The sequence below is a fragment of the Prionailurus viverrinus genome, chromosome B2 (assembly GCF_022837055.1).
Source record: "Prionailurus viverrinus isolate Anna chromosome B2, UM_Priviv_1.0, whole genome shotgun sequence".
NCBI classification, from domain to species: Eukaryota; Metazoa; Chordata; class Mammalia; order Carnivora; family Felidae; genus Prionailurus; species Prionailurus viverrinus.
This window is the reverse complement of record NC_062565.1, coordinates 20,319,677-20,340,976: the sequence shown is the minus strand read 5'-3', so window position 1 is coordinate 20,340,976 and position 21,300 is coordinate 20,319,677. Positions and strand designations below refer to the sequence as shown.

At 39.0% G+C, this 21,300-nt stretch overlaps 1 protein-coding gene across 2 annotated transcripts in view; it reads right to left on the bottom strand.

Moving 5' to 3' along the window:
* Positions 1-21,300, bottom strand: part of BLOC1S5 (biogenesis of lysosomal organelles complex 1 subunit 5) — a 98,857-nt gene that overhangs the window by 70,404 nt on the left and 7,153 nt on the right. For both annotated transcript variants that reach the window (XM_047859919.1, XM_047859918.1), the window contains exon 3: positions 6,751-6,880. In XM_047859919.1, the coding sequence (XP_047715875.1) occupies positions 6,751-6,880 (130 nt within the window). The remainder of the gene's footprint in view (positions 1-6,750; positions 6,881-21,300) is intronic.

Sequence of the window (21,300 nt, the reverse complement as noted above, 5' to 3'; positions counted from 1 at the left end):
CCTGTCTCCTAATGACAATGTCTTACTTGTCTTAAGAGAACAGTTTATGGTGTCCTGGCTTCATAATAAAGCCCTCCTAGATTAAGCCTTTCCCTATAAGGATTTTCTCTTATTTGAAATTCCTTTACCAGGTATGTGGGTATTTCACCACTTTACCTTGCATTTGCTTACACAGAGGTTTAGTAGTGTTTCACAACATGCCTTCCTCTCCTACCCAAACCTAGTCCCGAATAGGTCCCAAGTTCCTCAGCAGGGCAGGGACTGTGACTTCCCTTTCAGAAAAATGTTAGGTCCCTCCCTGTGAGAATATGGTAAAAGAGGAGGATTCTGCTTTTAAAAAGTAATGTTTTTATCAGCAGCCATTTATTTTAGTTACATCAAAGATAATATTTTAGCCCTGAAAATTATGTTCCCAATCATTGTTTGTTCTAACAGAAAAGATGAAAACAAAACAAAATGGGAACTGATTAGATCTGCCTTCTTTCTGTGGCATATTAATATTACATCATTCTTCCCAAGCAGTGGTTCTATCATTTCCTGATTGGATTTTTTTCCCCCTGACTCTGAACATAACTTTAAAAAAAATCCATTCTGTGGTCTTTGGGTGCTTCATCATTTTCAGATCATTCTGGGCTTAACCTAAGAGAAGAATTACAAGACTATGACATTATTTTGCCATCTGTTATGTCCTTTAAAATTTTAATTAGGACACATCTGACAAAGGCACACTTTTGTTCCTTACAGGGATTGTCTTTGTGCTCAGACAGAACGCCCATTTTTAGAAATTTCAGTCCCTTAGAAGTTGCTGACTTTTTAATTCTTTAGCCACACAATAAGAAAGGTTTACTTTCTAAATTTAATGAAACCTGCTTTTCTAAAATACAAGAAAATCACGTGACCATACCAAACATTCCTTCTTCATGATTAGAGACCCCAAGAGGAAAAGGCCTATTATTCAACCTTCCTATCACTTCCACATCACTTACTGGTTGTACCTAATGCAGCAGGAAGCCGTTTCCCCTGTTGTCTGCATTTCAGGAGACCATACTTATTTTAAAGAGTCAACAAATGTTAAATTACTTTCTCTCAACCAAAAGATTTTTTGAAATTAGCACCACATACAGTAGTGCCACATACGATAGGTGACAATGTCCCGACTGTCCTCACACAAGAAAAACAAATACATTCTATCATGATTGGTATGTGTGAACCTCAAATACATACATAAGCAAGTAATTTTGGCTTGGTATTAGATGTTAGCTGAATTCTCATTCATTCATCTCAAGGAACAAATAATTACTTCGGAACTCCACTGTTTTAGGTGCCAGGGGTACTGGAGAGAACAATCAGAGTCCCCGAACTCATGGAACCTATATTCTGGTTGAGGAGACAGATAGCATATAAATACTTAGCATGCCAGGTTGGGGTGGATACTCTGGAGGAAAAAGCAAAGTAAAGAGACCAGAGAATGCCAGAGCGAGGGAACATGATTATTAGAGTAGCTAAGAAGGTCTCACTGTTAACACCTGAGCAGAGATGGATGGGAAATGAGAATGTACAAAAATCTGACAAGAGTATTCAATGGAGCGCGTGAGTGAGTCTGTCAGTTAAGCTGCCAACTTTCGCTCAGACCATGATCTTGCAGTCCGTGGGTTCGAGCCCCACATCAGGCTCTGTGCTGATGGCTCAGAGCCTGGAGCCTGCTTTGGATTCTGTGTCTCCCTCTCTCTCTCTCTCTGCCTCTCCCCTGCTTGCGTTCTGTCTCTCTCTCTCGAAAATAAATATTAAAAAAAATTTAAAAAAAGAAAAAAAGGCTGACAAGAGTATTCCAGAGGAAGCAAGTGCAAAGGCCCTGAAGTGGAAGCACGTTTGGCACATATTAGAAGAATAAGGAGGCCAGAGTAGCTCGAATGAATTGTGGGAAAAGAAAATGGAAGGAAATAAAAGAGTGGGCGCCATTATGTAGAATCATCTAGGCCACTGTGAGGAGTCTGGCTGTTCTGTAAGCAAGAGGAGGAGATTCTGATATAGTAATGACAAGAGCCAAATTACCTTTCAAACGGATCATTCAGGCTCCCATGTGGAGAACAGATTATAGGCAGGAAAGGAATAAAGATGAGTTATGTGGTTACTAGAACAATCCAGGTGAGAGATCAGAGTGGCTTAGACCAGGGTGGCAGCAGTTAGTGAAGTGGTGAGGATGGTCAGATCCCAGTTATGTTCTCAAAGTTGTGCCCAAAAAATCTGTTAGTAAGCTACATGTGAGCAGAGGTAGGGAGAACAGAAAAGGGAGAGGCAGTGCGTGAAGAGGATGCTGGTAAAAATTCTAACTAGTAAAGTGCTAAAAATTTTTGGTTAATTTTAGGGACCTGGGTAGTTCAGTCAGTTGAGCGTCAGACTCTTGATTTTGGCTCAGGTCATGATCCCAGGGTCGTGGGATCAAGCCTCATGTTAAGCTTTGCTCTGAGTGTGGAGCCTGCTTAAGATTCTCTCTCTCTCTTCCTCTGCCCCTCTCCCCTGCTTGGGCTTTCTCTCTCTCCCTAAAATAAAAAAAATAAAAATTGGTATTTTAAATCATTGACTTCTTAAACATTTCTAGGTAGAGACAGATTGAAGCAAAACCACACAAACTTAGTCCCCTAAATCACTCACAAAATAAATAAAAAGTTAAAAAAAAAATAAAAGGTAAAAAATTCCATCACTTACTGAACAAGGAAAAATTATAATTGTATACTATAAACTTTGAAATGTGGTATGATGGCCAAGAACTGAGATTCCTAACCCCTAATTATTTCATCCCCCAAAAGCCAGAAAAAGAAAATAAGTTGAGAAAATTGTTAGAACTCTAATATGCTTTAATTTGTACAGAAACAGATATGAGGGGTGGAGAAAGGCTCATAATATGTGAGAGACAGATGAAACAGACACATTCTCCCTTCTTAAAGAAAACCTAATAAAATTGTCCATAGGTGCTCCGTTATACAAAATCTCTCTTTATTAAAAGAGAGCAAACATATTGCATGAAATAAAAATTGAAAGTACAGGGCTAAGGAAACAAACAGAATTATAATATCATCATTAAAGATCCAGCAAACAAATGAGAAGGAAGTCAAGAGTCTAAGACTAAATAAATAAGTGGCAGCATTAGGACTTCAGGACAGAAAGCAAATACTATAAACCTTGATCAAGTTAAAAGTGAGGTTGGGGAAGAGAGTGGTGAGGGAAGCTGTGAATGTCTGAATGCCTCCAACTCTCAAGGCATTAATTAATGCATAAATAATAACATCATGACTCTAACTTCTAAATGTTTTTTATAATTATTTTTCCTTGAACGATCTTTTAGTAAATACTATCTTTTATGCAAAAGTGACACTTATTTTAAGGTATTTCCTTCAGTTTTAAGTGCCTGTTGCATTAAATTCAAATAAAATTAAAAATTAATACCTAAGCTTAAAAGGTGTATGACCCTCCCCATAAGACAAAACAAACAAACAAAAACAAAACAAAAATAAAAACAAAAAAACAGAGGTGCCTGGGTGGCTCAGTCAGTTAAACATCTGACTTCAGCTCAAGGTCATGATATCGCCAGTTTGTGAGTTCCAGCCCTGCGTCCAGCTCTGTGCTGACAGCTCAGAGCCTGCTTGGGATTCTGTGTCTCCCTCCCACTCTTCCCCCTCCCCACTGGCATGTTCGCTCTCTCTTTCTCCCTCTCTTTCTCAAAAATACACATTAAAAAAAAAAAGTGTATGATCTCATTATCAAATGCGCTCTCTCCCTCATACTGGCCCAGCTATTCATTCAGCTATCATGTCTCTATCCATCCTTCTATCTGGATTTACATAAAGATGTCTAAAATGATGTTCACCAATGTTAAAAAGCAATGGTTATTTTCAGGTAGTTACTAGGGTGATTTATTGCTTTCTTCCCTTTTTTTTTTTCTTATTAAACATACATCCTTCTGCTTAAATAATAATAAAAAAATAAAGTCATGTCTCTCTAAAAAAAGAGGGAAGCAGGTAAGGAAAGAAAATTTCCTATGACTGTGTTAGTTAGCGTAAGGAAACCCCACAGGCTCTGTCCTTCTTACTCTAAAATCAAGGTCTAGGTCCTTAATACTAAGGCAAGATCTCCAGGCAACAAATGTGGTGAAATCCGTAAGTCTATTAAATAATTAATAAGCAGGGCATAGACACTAATACTGTTTTCAGGATTAAAAAATAACATAAAGGCTGTCTCTTTTTTAATTTTTAATGTTTATTTATTTTTGAGAGAGACAGACAGAGTGTGAGCAGGGAGGGGCAAAGAGACAGGTAGACACAGAATCCCAAATAGGCTCCAGGCTCTGAGCTGTCAGCACAGAGCCCGAAGTGGGGCTCGAACCCACAAACCGCGAGATGATGACCTGAGCCGAAGTCGGACGCTTAACCGAGCCACCCAGGTGCCCCCATAAAGGCTATATGCTGATGACTTTATGGGTTGCTTTTTTTGTACCCTCCAAGAACTCTCATTTACTTTTTGTGATTTTTAAAGGAACCACAGGTAAGTTTTTGTTCTAAAGCTTCTGGTCATCAAATCCAAAGACACTATACAAAGTGGGTGGCCACACAGCCAAAAGTGGAAACAGTTCCAAGCTGAGGATTCTGTAATAGGTCTACATTCCAATAATTCAAGATGTCCCCACCTTACTGCTCCACAGTTACCTAGCTCTGCGCAACATGTGAGACCAGCAGCCGGAGGTCCACAGCTGCAGAGTTCTGAGCGGCACAGCTGACCGCACCACCAGCACAGGAAGAGATAAATGTGGCAGCTGTATTAACAGGCACAAAACAAAACTTAACTCATCACTAGGCTTGTAGAGTACTACTTAGACCAGAATATACTCCACTACATTCCACATAAGCTGGTTTGCATGATTTTGTACAACTCCTTGATGAATCAGTATCAAAAATAAACAAGCCAGCACTCTGACTTAAAATGTCAGACTTTTAAACGTGCAATTCCCTGGGAACGACAGATGGGCCCAGGCAAAGCTTTAAAATTAAAGCACATAATCATCTCCATTCTACCCATGCTCATAATACTTAGCAGAAAATACTTGGGCTGAAGCCTACTGAAGAAGCCTTCCATGCTTCTAGCAGGAAAACACCTCCAAAGCCATTTTTTAGGTCCACAGAGCTAATTACACCCAGAGTAGTCTACAGATCTTAAAACCTTAATTATCAACTTTGGATTTTATGTGTTTTAATTCTTCCTTTCAGGATACACTTACAGTCTGAATTCCATTTTACTAGTAATACTTTTCTATTTCATTGTGGAGACTACTTTTAAGAGGCTAGTCTTCACATCAGAAGTTATGTTAGCCCAAGAATGAACTAAATCAAAACAACCATTCACAGATTTTTACCAAGTTTTACCCAATTTATCTTTATGACTCAAAGTGTAGAAAAGAACAGTTACAGGCACATCTCAAATGCATACATAAGTAGTCTCACTAATAATCGAGTTTTTTAGTATAATATCTACAATGTTTGTCAGGGTTAAGGAAGTAATAGTCTGAAGAAACAAATGATGTGTGTACTAAGATGCAAAAGCCTACAATCAATTTTAGACTTTCTGCTGTTTCATTTAAAGATACCAAATGTAATCTTGGGGCATTAATTCTCTCCAAGCCCCTTTTAGCATTAGAGTACATGAGACTAACTTGGACCTGAATACAAACACTTGCTAATTTCAATTATTAACCAAATCTCCCTACTGTATTCCTTCACAGGTCATTATATTACTGGCTAGTTTTGTTTTCTCCCCACCCCCCCCACCCCCCAGAAAGGTACTTTTTCATTTGCACTTCAGTAATCCATCATTATTTGCCAGCATTATCTACCCTCACACAAGCTGAACAGTGTCAGTATGGATCTAGATCCAAGGAGAAACCTTAAGTTTTTGATATACTTCTAATTTTAAAATCAGTTAGTAATAAAACTCTTTTTATTTTATATGTTTAATAAGTATTCTTTTTTAATGTCTCTCCACATTACAATATTTTGCTTAACGAAAAAAGTTATAAAATGTTTACAAACATTTATGATGGGATCCTTTTTTTTATTTATTTATTTTTTTTTAATTTTTTTTTTTTTCAACGTTTTATTTTATTTTTGGGACAGAGAGAGACAGAGCATGAACGGGGGAGGGGCAGAGAGAGAGGGAGACACAGAATCGGAAACAGGCTCCAGGCTCTGAGCCATCAGCCCAGAGCCCGACGCGGGGCTCGAACTCACAGACCGCGAGATCGTGACCTGGCTGAAGTCGGACGCTTAACCGACTGCGCCACCCAGGCGCCCCGATGGGATCCTTTTTTAAAAAAAGTTAAAAATTCTAGTATCCTGTTTGAAAAACAAGTTTCATTTCACTGCCTAATTCTTAGTCATCAAACTTCTTATGCATAATTAAATTAAAAAAAAAGGTAAATAATGCTGCAATTTTCTCACATCCTAAAAGGACTGCTTATCTTGTGTACCCCAGATGCACACATCTCACTTTGGAGATTAATGCTCTCAACATCGTTGGCAACACACATTAATCACTAGATAGTCACATGCTCTGTGACAGGGCTTCCATTTTATAGGTTTTGATTAAGAATTCTCTCTCCACCTACCACCAAAACACTGAAGGAAATATTTTGGCATAGCATTCATTTGAAATAAAACAGCGTTAAAAAAACAAAACAAAAACGCACAACAAACGCTGGCTTACATCTCTGGAGAACTTGGCTTAAGTCGTCCTGCATTATTTCTCTACATTTGGGAAGAGTATGTTCATTTGTTTCATGGATCATATTCTTCAAATTTTCAAGAACTCGCATTTCTCGAAGACCCCGTTTTTCCTATTAAAAGAAAGTAAATTATGAATACATATTGTGTCTTAAATCTCAGTAATTACTTTCTGGGATTTCCACCCAGGTTTTGGTTATATGTTATTACTGAAATTTACACAGCTTTCTTCCAATTATTTGGCAATAAATGAAGTCACAACCTGGAGGCATTTTTAAATTATGAAATGCTTCAAAAGCTGCAGTAATATTTTTATAGCAATGTTTAAAAATGGGCACGAGAAGGGGCGCCTGGGTGGCTCAGTTGGTTAAGTGTCTAGTCAGCTCAGGTCATGAGCTCACCATTCATGAGTTCGAGCTCCACACTGGGCTCCCTGCTATCAGTGCAGAGCCTGCCTGGAATTCTCTGTCTCCTTTTCTCTCTGCCCCTCCCTCTCCCCCTCTCTCTGTCAAAAATAAACATAAAAAAAATTTTTTAATGGGCATGAGAAATAGTAAATGAACCAAAAGAGGCCTAGATTGCCACATATTTCATTCTGTACAGCAGGGAAATTAAGACACCCTTGATCTAATTTTACTTTTGTTGTTTTTATATAAAATACATAATAATAGGTCCTACTATTACGCTGTTTTTAAAACTAATTCCACTTTTCTCAAAAATGCGTCATAAAGGGAATATTTTCCTATGCAGAAAAGAGTTAACACTGACCACTGTCCTTAGAAAGGCCTGCTTGCATGGTTGGCCTTCGGCTGGGGGCTAGAAACTTGACCAGTAAATAGTTCCCTACACTGGTATAAAACTTTCTATAAATGAAAAGACACATCCTTTCTTCTGGGAGTTTGGAATTTTGATACATGCTGGGCAGAGAGTGCCTACTTAACCAGTCGCCAATCAAATCCCTGGACTCCTATACTCAGGTGAGCTTCTCCAGTAGACATTTCACATGTGTTGTCACAGCTCATTGCTGGGGGACTGAAGAACATCTGTGTGACTCCACTGGGAGAGGACTCTGGGAAGCTTCTATTTGGTTTTCTCCAAACTTCTTGTCACACACCTGTTCCCTTTGTTGATTTTGCTCTATATCCTTTTGCCATATTAAAGCCTAGCTACCAATATGACCATATGCTAAGGCCTATTTAGTCAATCGCTGAACCTGAATGTGGTCCTGATCCCTAACACACCCTGCTTCAGAAAGCAGACTTTAACACTACCTACCACTACACTTGAGGGTAGGCCAGTGACTTGGTTCCAAGGAACAGAGTAGGGAAAGAGAAAAATATTAACTGCATGGTGGAGACAATGAAAGTTGACATCATCAGTGATGTCATGGTGATAACATGTACCCTCTGATGTAATGTGACAAGAAGGGCACTTCCCCAAAACCCATAACCCCAGTCTAATCTGAAAAAAAACACCAGACAAACCCAGATTGGGGGACATTCTACAGGATACTGGCCAGTATTCAAGACTGTGAAAGTCATGAAAAACATGGAAAGAGATAACTGTCACAGACCAAAGAAGGCTAGCAGGACTGACAAGTAAACGCAATGTGGTACCCTGGATAAGGTCCCAGAACAAAAAGAGAACTGTAATGGAAAAACTGGTGAAACCTGAATAATGTCTGGTATTTCATCAATAGTAACATACCAATGTTAATTTCTTAGTTTTTACCCATTTAGTATGGTAAGGGTAAGGTACAGGAGAACTCTTTATACTAACTGAGCAACTTTAATGTCAATCTAAAATTAATACAAAATAAAAAGTTCACTAAAAAAAGAAGGGCAGTTAACTTGACTGTAGAGAAGTAATAAGTTAGTTGTGACACTGGGGTTTTTGTTTTGTTTTGAGCCATTCTTATGAAGCAGCTATGGCTGGGTTTTTACTCTAATATTTCCATAGTAAAAAATTAAAAAGTCATACAAAAGTTGAGAAAGAATAAACAATGAATCCTGTACTTATCACCAATCAACAATTCTTAACTCTTGGCTGATTTTGTTCCCTCTGCAACATTCCATACATCCTCCTACCCACAATCCTAGATTATTTTGAAGCAAATCCTGGAGAGCATATAATTTCAACTGTAAATATTTCAACATCTATCTTTAAAAGACAAAGACTCTTCTTAAGAAAAAAAATACACCTCTCTGCCCCTTCTCCCCTCACTCTCACTCACTTACACACACACTCAATTCTTTAATATCATTAAATATCAAAGTCGTATTCCCATTTCCTCAAATATCCCATTAATGTTCTTTTTGATCCCCGTTTAAACCCAAATCTAAGGAAAACATATATTGCAATTGGTTAGTATGTTTCTTAATTTTTTTTTTTTTAATCTATAGATTTCCCCTCCATCACTTTTGTCTTTGCAATTTGTTGAAAAAAGTTGAGTCATCTGTTCTGCAGTTTCCCACAGTCTGTTATTTGGCTGAATGAATCCCCATGGTGTAATTTAACATATCCCTTTGTCTGTTCTCCTTCCTGTAAATTAGTAGTTAGAACTAGAGGCTTGATCAGATTCAGGGTTTTGTTTTGGTTTTTGTTTGCAGGAATATTTCAGAGGGAGGTGGGTTGTGTACTTTCAGCAGGATGTTGGTAGCATTCCGTCTTCATTTATCAGCAGGAATAACCTCTGTAAAGGGAAATTTCCCCATAACCACTTGGTTACTCTGAGGAATGTTTACATATGCAAGGCAAAATAAAACACTTGATTACTTCCTCTTACTTAACAGTTTAACTTATTTAACAAAAATAATGATATGGTTCCCTAGTATTCTCTAAAGGTTTCTGTTTGTTCTATGCATTCCTATGACTCACAGATTTAACGATTTTGAAGTTCTTCAAGCCATTACAGTATTTTTCCTTATTGGTGCTCAAACTGTCCTATTTTTGTCCAGTGAGAGCCTAGTTAAGTTGGCTCTGCAATGCTTCAGACAAAATTCTATGTTCTTTAGTAGCCTCTCTGCTTCTGATACGAATGGGTGCTCTAGGCTCACCTAGTACATTTCTAGACTCAGACTTGGAATCAGCAGGTCTCTAAACGCCACTATTTAGAAATCGTACTTAGAGAATGATCACTGGGGGTGCTCACTGCTACCATGTCAGTCATTATTTCTAGGCCTTTTAGTGAACAAGGCTATGAAATAGGTGTTTTTATTTTTTTTTTAATGTTTGGTTTTTTTTTGAGAGAGAGAGCATTCACATGAGACTGCAACTGGGGAAGGCACAGCAAGGGAGAGAGAGAATCCCAAGCAGACTCCTCACTGTCAGTGCAGAACCCAACACGAGGCTCGATCCCACAAACCAAACCATGAGATCATGACCTGAGTCTAAATCAAGAGTAGGACACTTAACCCACGTGCCCCAAGGTATCTGTTTTTAAAAGATGCATTTTAATGGGGCACCTGGGTGGCTCAGTAAGTCAGAAGTCTAACTTGATTTCAGCTCAGGTCATGATCTCACAGTTCATGGGTTCGAGCCCTGCATCAGGCTCTGCACTGACAGTGCAGAGCCTGCTTGGGATTCTCTCTTTTCCTCTCTCTCTCTCTCTGCCCCTCCCCTGTTAGTTCTCTCTCTCCCTCTCAAAAAGAAATAAAAACATTAAAAATAATTTTTAAAAAGATGCATTTTAAGTTTATAATCACAAATTAAGAAAAATAACGCTTTTAATTATACTTCTCAGTCTTGTGTCTCTTTGCAGTTCTCAAAACACCACACAGAACTACAATTTACTTTATCACTACTTCAATCAAACAACAGCAACACTAGTATCAACAAAATGATTACTGAAAACAGATTAAGGGTTTGTTGTTGTTGCTGTTTTGAAGGGATATTCGACTATATATGCACAAATTACTATGTTTTATAGTTACTTGGAACAATTTCTTTCTGCATGGCAATGCCACCATCCAGAAAGACAGGTTTGCTTTTTTACATTTCACTTGATTTTTTAGGGATTGTTCCTTAAAAATTTTCTTTTAAATTATGTAAGATATTTACATGTCTCCAAAACTGTATTAAAATACACACACACACACACACACACATATATATATCTATATATAGATCTATATATATAAAGTCTAGCTTCTATGTATGTCTTTGCATTGTATTACCTCCTCTCTCTTTAGGTAATTCTTTTAAAACTTTATCCTACTACTGTCTTAAGTATAAGGATACACATCCATATATATATATACACATATATATGTGCATATATACATGCATTACATATATATATACACAAAGGTATATATAAATGTATATATGTATTTATTCATATGTATAAGTATATATATATTTTCAATTCCTTCTTAAATGTAAACATGATATACAGACTTTTCTTATTTCACTTTATGAAATTCATAAACACACAATGTATATCATCTTTGTGTGATCATGTGGTCTATTTGTTCTTTTTTGGTATATCTTTCAGGATTGAGAAAAATTTGGTGTTTCTGTTCTCATGGTTATGTTTATATTAGTACTTATAGAATACCCTTGGTCTCCATGTATTTGGCTATTGTCAGTTGGTTCCCTACTATGAGCAACAACATTCAAGGCTTCACAAGACCCTCTGCCATCTGTCCATGTCTTCCTCTAGTTTCTGATACCACAGAAGCTTTTTAGCTGTTTAGCTGGTGATTTGGTCATTTGGTATTTTGGGGATACCCTGTCCCCTGGTTTTATTATAGATGTTGCCTGATTTTGCTACCCTAGTAGTTCTGTTTCTATAGACAGATTGAAGCAAAAAAATCCCAAAACAACACAACAAAAAACTATGTCAAAGCTTGCTGCCATCTTCCCCCCATGGCATTGGAATCTGAATGAATCAAGATTATAAAGATTATTTCATTTCTTATGGTGCATTTTTTCTTTGTCAAGATGCAAAGGAATGGTCTCTCAATTCAAATACAAAGACAATGAAGAACAGAGAGTGGAGTTCTGCAGTTCTACTCAGGGTATAGGTCTTACTTGGGGGGGGTGGTCAATGGATGGGCTTTGGGGTTCCAGAATCCCCTTGAAGTTGTACTCAAATTGAATACATATAGGTGTTCTATGAATTTTTCTGGGAGAAAAAAAATTCTTCAAGGACACCTTGACTTACTAATGTTAAGAGCCACTATCAAAGTTAAAATATAAAGTTAAGAATCCCTATGAAAACACCAACAGCGTTTTTCAGAAATACAGCAAAGAATACTGAACTTTGTATGAAACCACCAAAGACCCCAAATACCAAAAACAGTCCTGAGAGAGAAGAACAAAGCTGGAGATATCCTAATCTCAGATTTCAAGATATACTAGAAAGCTGTAGCAATCAAAACAAAAAGACCCCTACATCAATGGAACAGAATAGAGAGCCCAGAAATAAACCCATGTTTATATAATCAATTAAGCTATGACAAAGGAGGCAAGAATATGCAGTGAGGAAAAGACAGTCTCCTCAATAAATAGTGCTAGGGAAACTCGACAGCCACATGCGAAAGAATAAAACTAGACCACTTATTTTACCTGATACACAAAAATAAACTCAAAATGGATTGAAACCATAAATATCCTACAAAATACAGAGAGTGATCTCTTTTATATTGGTCTTAGGCAAAAGAAGCAAAGCAAATATAAACTATGGGACTACACCAAAATAAAAGTTTTTGCACTAGGGTGCCTGCACGGCCCAGTCAGTTAAGCGTCCGACTTTGGCTCAGGTCTTCTCATGGTTCGTGAGTTCGAGCCTCACAACAGGCCCTGGGCTGACAGCTCAGAGTCTGGAGCCTGCTTCAGATTCTATGTCTCTTCTCTCTCTCTCAAAAATAAATAAACATTAAAAAAAAAAAAGTTTTGCACAGCCAAGGAAACCATCAACAACATGAAAAGGCAACCTACTAAATGGGTTGAAGATATTTGCATATGATATATCTGATACACGGTTAATATCCAAAATACATAAATAACTTATATAATTCAACACCAAATAACAAATAATCCAATTAAAAAATGGGCAGAGGACCTAAACTAACTTATTTTTAAGATATATGCACAGCCAACAGACACATGAAAAGATGCTCAACATCACTAATGATCAGGGAAATGCAAATCAAAACCTCACACTTGTCAGAATAGCTAGAATCAAGAAGATAAGAAACACCAAGTGCTGGCAAGGATGTGGAGAACAAGGAACCCTTATGTACTGTTGGTGGGAATGTAAACTGGTACAAACAGTGTGGAAAACAGTATGGAGGTTCCTCAAGAAACTAAAACTAGGGGCGCCTGGGTGGCGCAGTCGGTTAAGCGTCTGACTTCAGCTAGGTCACGATCTCGCAGTCCGGGAGTTCGAGCCCCGCGTCAGGCTCTGGGCTGATGGCTCAGAGCCTGGAGCCTGTTTCCGATTCTGTGTCTCCCTCTCTCTCTGCCCCTCCCCCGTTCATGCTCTGTCTCTCTCTGTCCCAAAAAATAAATAAACATTGAAAAAAAAATTAAAAAAAAAAAAAGAAACTAAAACTAGAAATACCATTCAATTCAGTAATTCCACTACTGGGTATTTACCCAAAGAAAATGAAAACACACGGGGTGCCTATGCAGCTCAGTCGGTTAAGCATCTGACTTTGGCTCAGGTCATGATCTCACGGCTCGTGAGTTTGAGCCCTGCTTTGGGCTCTGTGCTGATGGCTCAGAGCCTAGAGCCTGCTTCGGATTCTGTGTCTCCCTCTCTCTCTGCCCCTCCCCTGCTCATGCTCTATCTCTCTCTCTCTCAATAATAAATAAGCATTAAAAAAAAATTAAAAGAAAATGAAAACACACACCCCTATACTACACCATTTTTTCCAATAGCTAAGCTATGGAAGCAACCCAAGTGTTCACCAATAGATGAATGGATACAGAAGATGTGGGATGTGTATGTGTGTGTGTGTACACACACACACACACACACACACACACACACGCACACACGTGCGCGCGCACTGGAATATTACTCACTCATAAAAAAGAATGAGATCTTGGCATTTGCAATGACATGAATGGACCTAGCACTTACTACGTTAAGTGAAATAAGTTAGATGGAAAAGGGCAAATACCATGTGATTTCACTTATATGTGGAATCTAAACAACAAAACAAACAAGATGCAGAAACAGACCCATAAATAAAGAAAACAAAGAAATGGTTGCCAGAAGGGAGGGAGGTGGGAGGATGGGCAAAATGAAATGAAAGCGGAGGACAAGTACAGGCTTCTACTTATGGAAGAAGTCTCAAGGACAGAAGGCTCAGCAGAGGGAATACAGTCAATGGTACTGTTAATAGCATCACATGGTAACAGATGGTAGCTACACTTATGGTGAGTACAGCATAACACTGACTTGCTGAATTACTAATCTGTACACCTGAAACGAATGTAACGTGTTGTGTCAATTATACTTCAATAAAAATAAAGATAAAAAAGAACCACTTATTTAAAGGGTTATTTCTTCTAGCAGGCAAATTGGGAGTCTCACGTTGTAGAAAGGGAGTTTATAGCCTCGTTCATTTAAACAACATATAGGCCCAATGATAGTGTTAGAAAAGATGTTAGAAATTAGAAAACAGTCTCGCCCTTGAACTTACCCTCTGGTACGTGCCTGTTTATATGCTGGTATTTTTGACCAAGGTGTACCGTTGACACTCATTACAAAAGGAAGACTATTTAACATCTATTTAACTGCATATATATTCACATATATTCTGGTGCATAAATATCAAAGCTCAGCACTAATGAAGCTTGGCTTCTGATGTGTAACACTCCATAAAATCACACAGTTAATTTCTAAGTTGAAATGAATAGCAAGTGCTCATGTAATGTTCTTAAAACAGTGCCTGGTTAAGTATGTGCTCAAAAGTGCTAGCAATTATTAATAATATTAGTACAGTTACTATAACCTTTACATTTAAGATGTAATTTGATAGTGTTAGAAAGGAAATGGGAGACCAATATAAGAATTTAAAATTTTCTTTCAATCACTAAACTGGTCAGTCCAACAAGATTTAAAACCATATTGTATATACATATGTTTATTATATGCTATATGGGACATGCTTTACCCTGATATTTAATAATCTGCCAGTTACTCCAATAATCTATTAACCAAAAATGAGAGATTAGGACATCAAGTGAAATTCTAGCTTGATGTGTCTGCCTTTTGAAGGATTTTCTCTTCATGAATTCAATCCACGTTCAAATTCATCGACACAATCCCTCCTGACTCCTGCAATTACTGTACTTATTTGAATACCTTTGTTTTTTAGCCTCTAATTATAATCATCATTTCCTCCATTTTTTTTTTCCTACTTGCTAACAGCTATTTTCCTTTCTCAGCTCCAACACCATCCCTTCTATGAAAACTTTCCTCCCAGCTCTGTGGGGAGTTGTTTCTGGAGTTGTTTTCTCCTGAGATCTCAAGTGCTTTGTGCTTATTTTATCATAATAATTCCACCATGAAAATTCACTGTTTATAGGTCTTCTCCCTAGACTGTCAACTTCCTGGAGATAGACTGTTTCTTATTTATTTTTATATACCTACTGTGACAGATAGTTCTGGATCCATTCTCCTCCTCTTTCTTCCTATCAGTCTCCAAGTACTATTTGAGGTGGTATATGTGCCTGTACACAGACTGCTTCTCGTTCCCATCTGCCTTCCTTTTTGCTACATGAAACGCAGATATCATGGTTGGAGTTCCCAGAGCCACCTTATAAGCATAAGGGTAAGAGCAACACTCCAGGGAGGTAGAAGGCAAAGTTAGAAGAAAAAGCTGACATCATAGAGCCCTAGGCTCCAGGTATTGTGAGAGAAATATAAATACTTGTTAAAGACACTATTTTTCAGGTGTTTGTTACTAGTACCTAAGCACATTCCTTACTGATACACGTAGGTAATCAACAACTGTTTAATAAAGCACTGAAGGAATAAAATTTGCTAAAAATGAAGTAAGCAATCAGAGGAGAGGTATTGGGGGGATGGGCAAAATGGGTGGACAGTGGGTCATGAGCTTCCAGTTACAAAATTAATAGGTCTTGGGGATACAAGGCATAGCACAGGGAGTAGTCAATGGTACTGTAACAGCCTTGTGTGGTGAAGATGGTAGCAACATTTGTGGGGCACACAGCATAATGGATAGATTTGCTGAATTACTACATTCTATAGCTGAAACTAATATAACATTGTGTGCCAACTATAATCAATAAAAAGTTTTTCCACTAAAAAGATTTATGAAACTAAAAAAAAAAAAGAAATAAGGAACTTGTACAGGACCATATATCCCCAAAACACATCAGAAATGCTCACTAATGTGTGTCTTTCCTCTGTTCCACATGAGAGGCCACAACATATCCTCTGGGGCTAGAAAGATAACGGTACGGCAGACAATGCCTCTCCCCACTCACACTACCAAGTTGATGCTCATGGAAAAGGCCCTACAGGGATCTCTGTTCAGTGGAATCAAGGATATAAAAGATCTGCATAAAGTCAGGAGAAAGACAGTCAGTCAACTGTCCAGAAATACTAACCAACACAAAAAGAGAGCTTAAATATAACAGAACTTCAATACTTTAAGTAATGCTGCCACCATGTGGCACTTATTCCCCTCCTTTAGAAATAAAATTTTATATAGAAAAAGATGATTGTTGGCCCGTGCATTAGCTTTCTGAAATATAAAAACTATAAACATCTGTAGTTTTACATACTAGTCAGATTTTCTTAAGGTGAACTACGTTTAAGTGCGAGAGAGATGAAAGTTCTAGGGTGCACTGGTAACACTGCTCTGCCACTCCTCTCTGCCCAACCATGCCATCTGGGGTGAATTAGTGGATGCTACTATTTGGACCAAGATAGAAAAGGAACTGTAAATAATGCAGATATATATTCAAATCCAAAGCCTCTAAAATGCTTTCAGCCTTCTTCTAATTTGAGGAGAAATGTCAGAATACAATACACAGAAAATATAGGAAAGTTTCCATGCTATTCCAAACCCTCAGGAAGACCAACCGGGGAGGTTATCGTGTAAAAACCTGGATCAAGTATCTATCAAGAAAAGGAATTATATTACATTTAGTTGAAGGTTACAAGTTAAACTTAGCTGACAAGATATTTTTGAGCCCTTCAGAGGCCAGTCTTCAATGACAATATGATAATATCTTGCTTCACGAAGGGTGGGTCTATGTCTGTCCTCTTTATCAGAGCAGCACTGGTTTCTATGTTATGTTTCACACAAAGTAAGTGCTCAAGACACTTGCAAAACAAGCTTGTTTCTATCATACCCAATGTGATAATTTTATTCTCTAGCAAACATCTTTTGTTTTTCTAAGTTTTATTTATTTTGAGAGAGAGAGAGAGAGAGAGAGAGAGAGAGAGAGAGATAGGGGCAGAGAGAGGGAGAGAGAGAATCCCAAGCAGGATTCTGCACTGACAGCACAGAGCCCAACACAGGGCTTGAACTCACAAATGAGGAGATGATGACCTGAGCGAAAATCAGGAGTTGGATGCTTAACTGACTCAGCCATCCAGGTGTCCCTAGTAAACAAACATTTTTCTAAGATAACAGTTCTGCCACCTGCTTAGCAAAACTCTATTTTCCCTAAAATCATTAAAAATTGAACTCAAGCTCAAATTATTGTAAATTCTGAGTTAAAACAATTTTTTGACTGTATTTGCTACCATCTTTTTCTTAGTAACAACAGTTACCAACATTTGTCTAACACCTATGTATCAGGGATTTAAAAATAACATATCATTTAATCTTCACAGAAACTGCACAGAATATATTGCTCTTCCCATTTTTAAGTGGGAAACTTAAGACTCAGTAAAGCAAGTAATCATAGCTAGTAAGAGGGGGGCAGGATTTGAATCCAAAGATGTCAAGCTCCAAGGCCCATGTTCTTTTCATTCCTCAACACAGCTTCCTTTCCAAAGAGACCTTGGAAGGGCTCACGATGCGGAATGCAGGTAATCTCTCTCCTCTGAGACACATGCCCATCTTCCCTTGGCAACTATCTTCTATCCCAGTTAGAAGAGGCATTGGCTTCAACAGGAAGTGAGCTCTTAACGGCATAAATGTAAAACTTTTTTCATTTTGAATTCAACATTCAGTTTCACTTGTACAGATAGCCCTTTCACAAAAACTATCTACATTATTCAAAGAATGCTGATATAGGGGGACCTGGGTGGCTCAGTTGGTTAAGTGTCCGACTTCGGCTCAGGTCATGGGCTCACAGCTTGTGAGTTTGAACCCCGCGTCAGGCTCTGTGCTGACAGCTCAGAGCCTGGAGCCTGCTTCGGATTCTGTGTCTCCCTCTCTCTCTCCCTCTGCCTCTCCCCACTGACGCTCTCTCGCTCTCTCAAAAATAAACAAACATTAAAAAAAATTAAAAAAAAAAAAGAATGCTGATATAGGTACAATGATAAATTTTCTAGGGATAACTCAGCCACTAATTAGCAATGTGCAACTTTTCAATGTTGCTTTCCATCTCTGGGCTCAGTTTCTATGAAGTGGGTTGGGGGGGGCTGGATCAGAAAATCCATCTTAAGTCCAAAATTCTATGTTTAATACCAAGTAGGTCTCTAAAGTTATATTTTAAAAACTATTCAGTATTTCAAATTAATCAGACTAGCAAAAAGAAAAAAGATAACTTATGAAAAAGATGACTTATGACATCACTAGACATTAGGAAACTCAAGTTTTTGTCAAGGCTCTGCTGTTTTTCTTTTGAATCACATTAAGCACTCACAGTGCATCGGACATTGGTTTAGGCATTTTTAATATAATGAGAATAAGGCATTTTTTTTTTTTATTTTTTTTTCAACGTTTTTATTTATTTTTGGGACAGAGAGAGACAGAGCATGAACGGGGGAGGGGCAGAGAGAGAGGGTGACACAGACTCGGAAACAGGCTCCAGGCTCCGAGCCATCAGCCCAGAGCCTGACGCGGGACTCGAACTCACGGACCGTGAGATCGTGACCTGGCTGAAGTCGGACGCTTAACCGACTGCGCCACCCAGGCGCCCCATGAGAATAAGGCATTTTTTATACAATCAGGAGTCCTGACTTTTTTAATTTTTTTTTTTCAACGTTTATTTATTTTTGGGACAGAGAGAGACAGAGCATGAATGGGGGAGGGGCAGAGAGAGAGGGAGACATAGAATCGGAAACAGGCTCCAGGCTCCGAGCCATCAGCCCAGAGCCTGACGCGGGGCTCGAACTCACGGACCGCGAGATCGTGACCTGGCTGAAGTCGGACGCTTAACCGACTGCGCCACCCAGGTGCCCCATGGAGTCCTGACTCTTATGATACCTCTATCAAACCCTAATCTAGGTGCCACTGTATCTATACTCTACAGATTTATTAAGGTCCCAAATAAGCTGACTTTAAGAAAGGGAGATTATGTTCAGTGGGCCTGACTTAATCAGGTGAGTCCTTTACAGAGTCTAGGCTCTTCCTGGCAAGCATGAGAGGGAGAGACTCCACATGAGTGAGACTGATTTGTGGCTTTGAAGATGGAAGGAGCCACGTACCAAGGAACGTTAGTGGTCTCTAGGAGTTCAGAGGGGCCCCTGGCTGGCAGCAAATAAGGAAATGGGCACTTCACTGTATCAGGGCAAAGAACTGAGTTTTGGTACAATCATGTCAATTAGGAAGAGGACTCTGAGCTCCAAATAAGAACAATGTCTGGCCAACATCTTGATTTTAACCTTGAGAGAGTGTGAGCAGAGAACCCAGCCATGTGATGCTCAGACTTTATTCTAAGGAACTGGCAATAATCTTCAAATAGCATAAAAGGGAATCATGTCTGGATAATATTCTGTGTGTCCCAGATTATGTGTATCCCACCACGACAGTAATGATGATGAAGACAGCTAACAGTTATTTCTTCCTAGGTACCAGATAACATTCTAAGATACACACACAGAGATGCACTCATTGTGTGAACGTGCATACCTTTAATCTTTCCAACAACCCTGTGAGGTAGGTATTATGCAGATTTTGAGTATGAGTCTATTGGAACCTAGAAATGATATCTGATGTTGCAGCTCTGTCCCTCTATCTCGAGCACTCTGTACCACAGGCTTTCTGAAGTTTTAAAGGATTTATGAAAAGGTTCTCTCCTTTTGGTAGGTTTAGACTCCCTGCTTGGAGTCTTATTTGGAAATAGAACCCCAACTTACACAGAACCATGAAATTTTTTGTGCAACACCATTTACCATCTATCTGACCGTAGCTTGGGATGTTGCTGCTTAATGCACAATGAACCAATTATACACATGTAAAACAACAGTACTATGAAACAGGATGGCAGGCTGGCACATCAGTATCACTGGTGCGCAGCATGAAAGGTCGGCTGGCAGATGGTAAAGCCAGCAAGGCAGGGGCCAGGTCAAGGATGCATGGACTTCATCCTGTGCATAGCAAATACCATCAAAGGGTTTTATTTTTTATTTTTTAATTTTTTCAACGTTTATTTATTTTTGGGACAGAGAGAGACAGAGCATGAACGGGGGAGGGGCAGAGAGAGAGGGAGACACAGAATCGGAAGCAGGCTCCAGGCTCTGAGCCATCAGCCCAGAGCCTGACGCGGGGCTCGAACTCACGGACCACGAGATCGTGACCCGGCTGAAGTCGGATGCTTAACCGACTGCGCCACCCAGGCGCCCCCAAAGGGTTTTAAAAAGTGAAATGTCTGAGCACTCTGGCGGCATGGGAAACACTGGCTTTGACTGGACTGATGAAGCAGGCACACAAATCAGAAGGGATGGAGATTTATGAGTAACATCCAAAAGAAACAGTCACCGGGGCGCCTGGGTGGCTCAGTCGGTTAAGCGTCCGACTTCAGCTCAAGTCACGATCTCGCGGTCCGTGAGTTCGAGCCCCGCATCGGGCTCTGGGCTGATGGCTCGGAGCCTGGAGCCTGCTTCCGATTCTGTGTCTCCCTCTCTCTCTGCCCCTCCCCCGTTCGTGCTCTGTCTCTCTCTGTCTCAAAAATAAATAAATGTTTAAAAAAAAAAAAAAAGAACAAAAGAAACAGTCACTGAATGTGGGTCCTAACTGGGTCAGAACAACCAAGGATGAGTCTCATGCTTTAACCCGAGTGCTCTGGGTGGGTGCTGATGCTCCAACTGAGGAAAAAAAAAAAAAAAATAGAAAATGGATCTGGAAGACCTACACCCATCAGTCTTTAAAACCTTTTTTTCACTGTATCTGATGTTACGGATGAAAAAAGCTGAGATCAACAGATATGAAATACCCCAGAGCAGGCACCGGAACTTGAGCCCAAACCCCTGCTCCTTCTCTCCTTCCGCTCCTTCCATGAATGGCAATGCCTCCTAATGAGCTCTACTTTGTCTATGTTACGAACACATGAATGGAAATCAGAGATTTTAAAACCACAGAGTTCCCCTTCTGCATATTAACACACTAACAACTAGGGCAGCGTTTTTACAAAGTAAGGTTTAAAT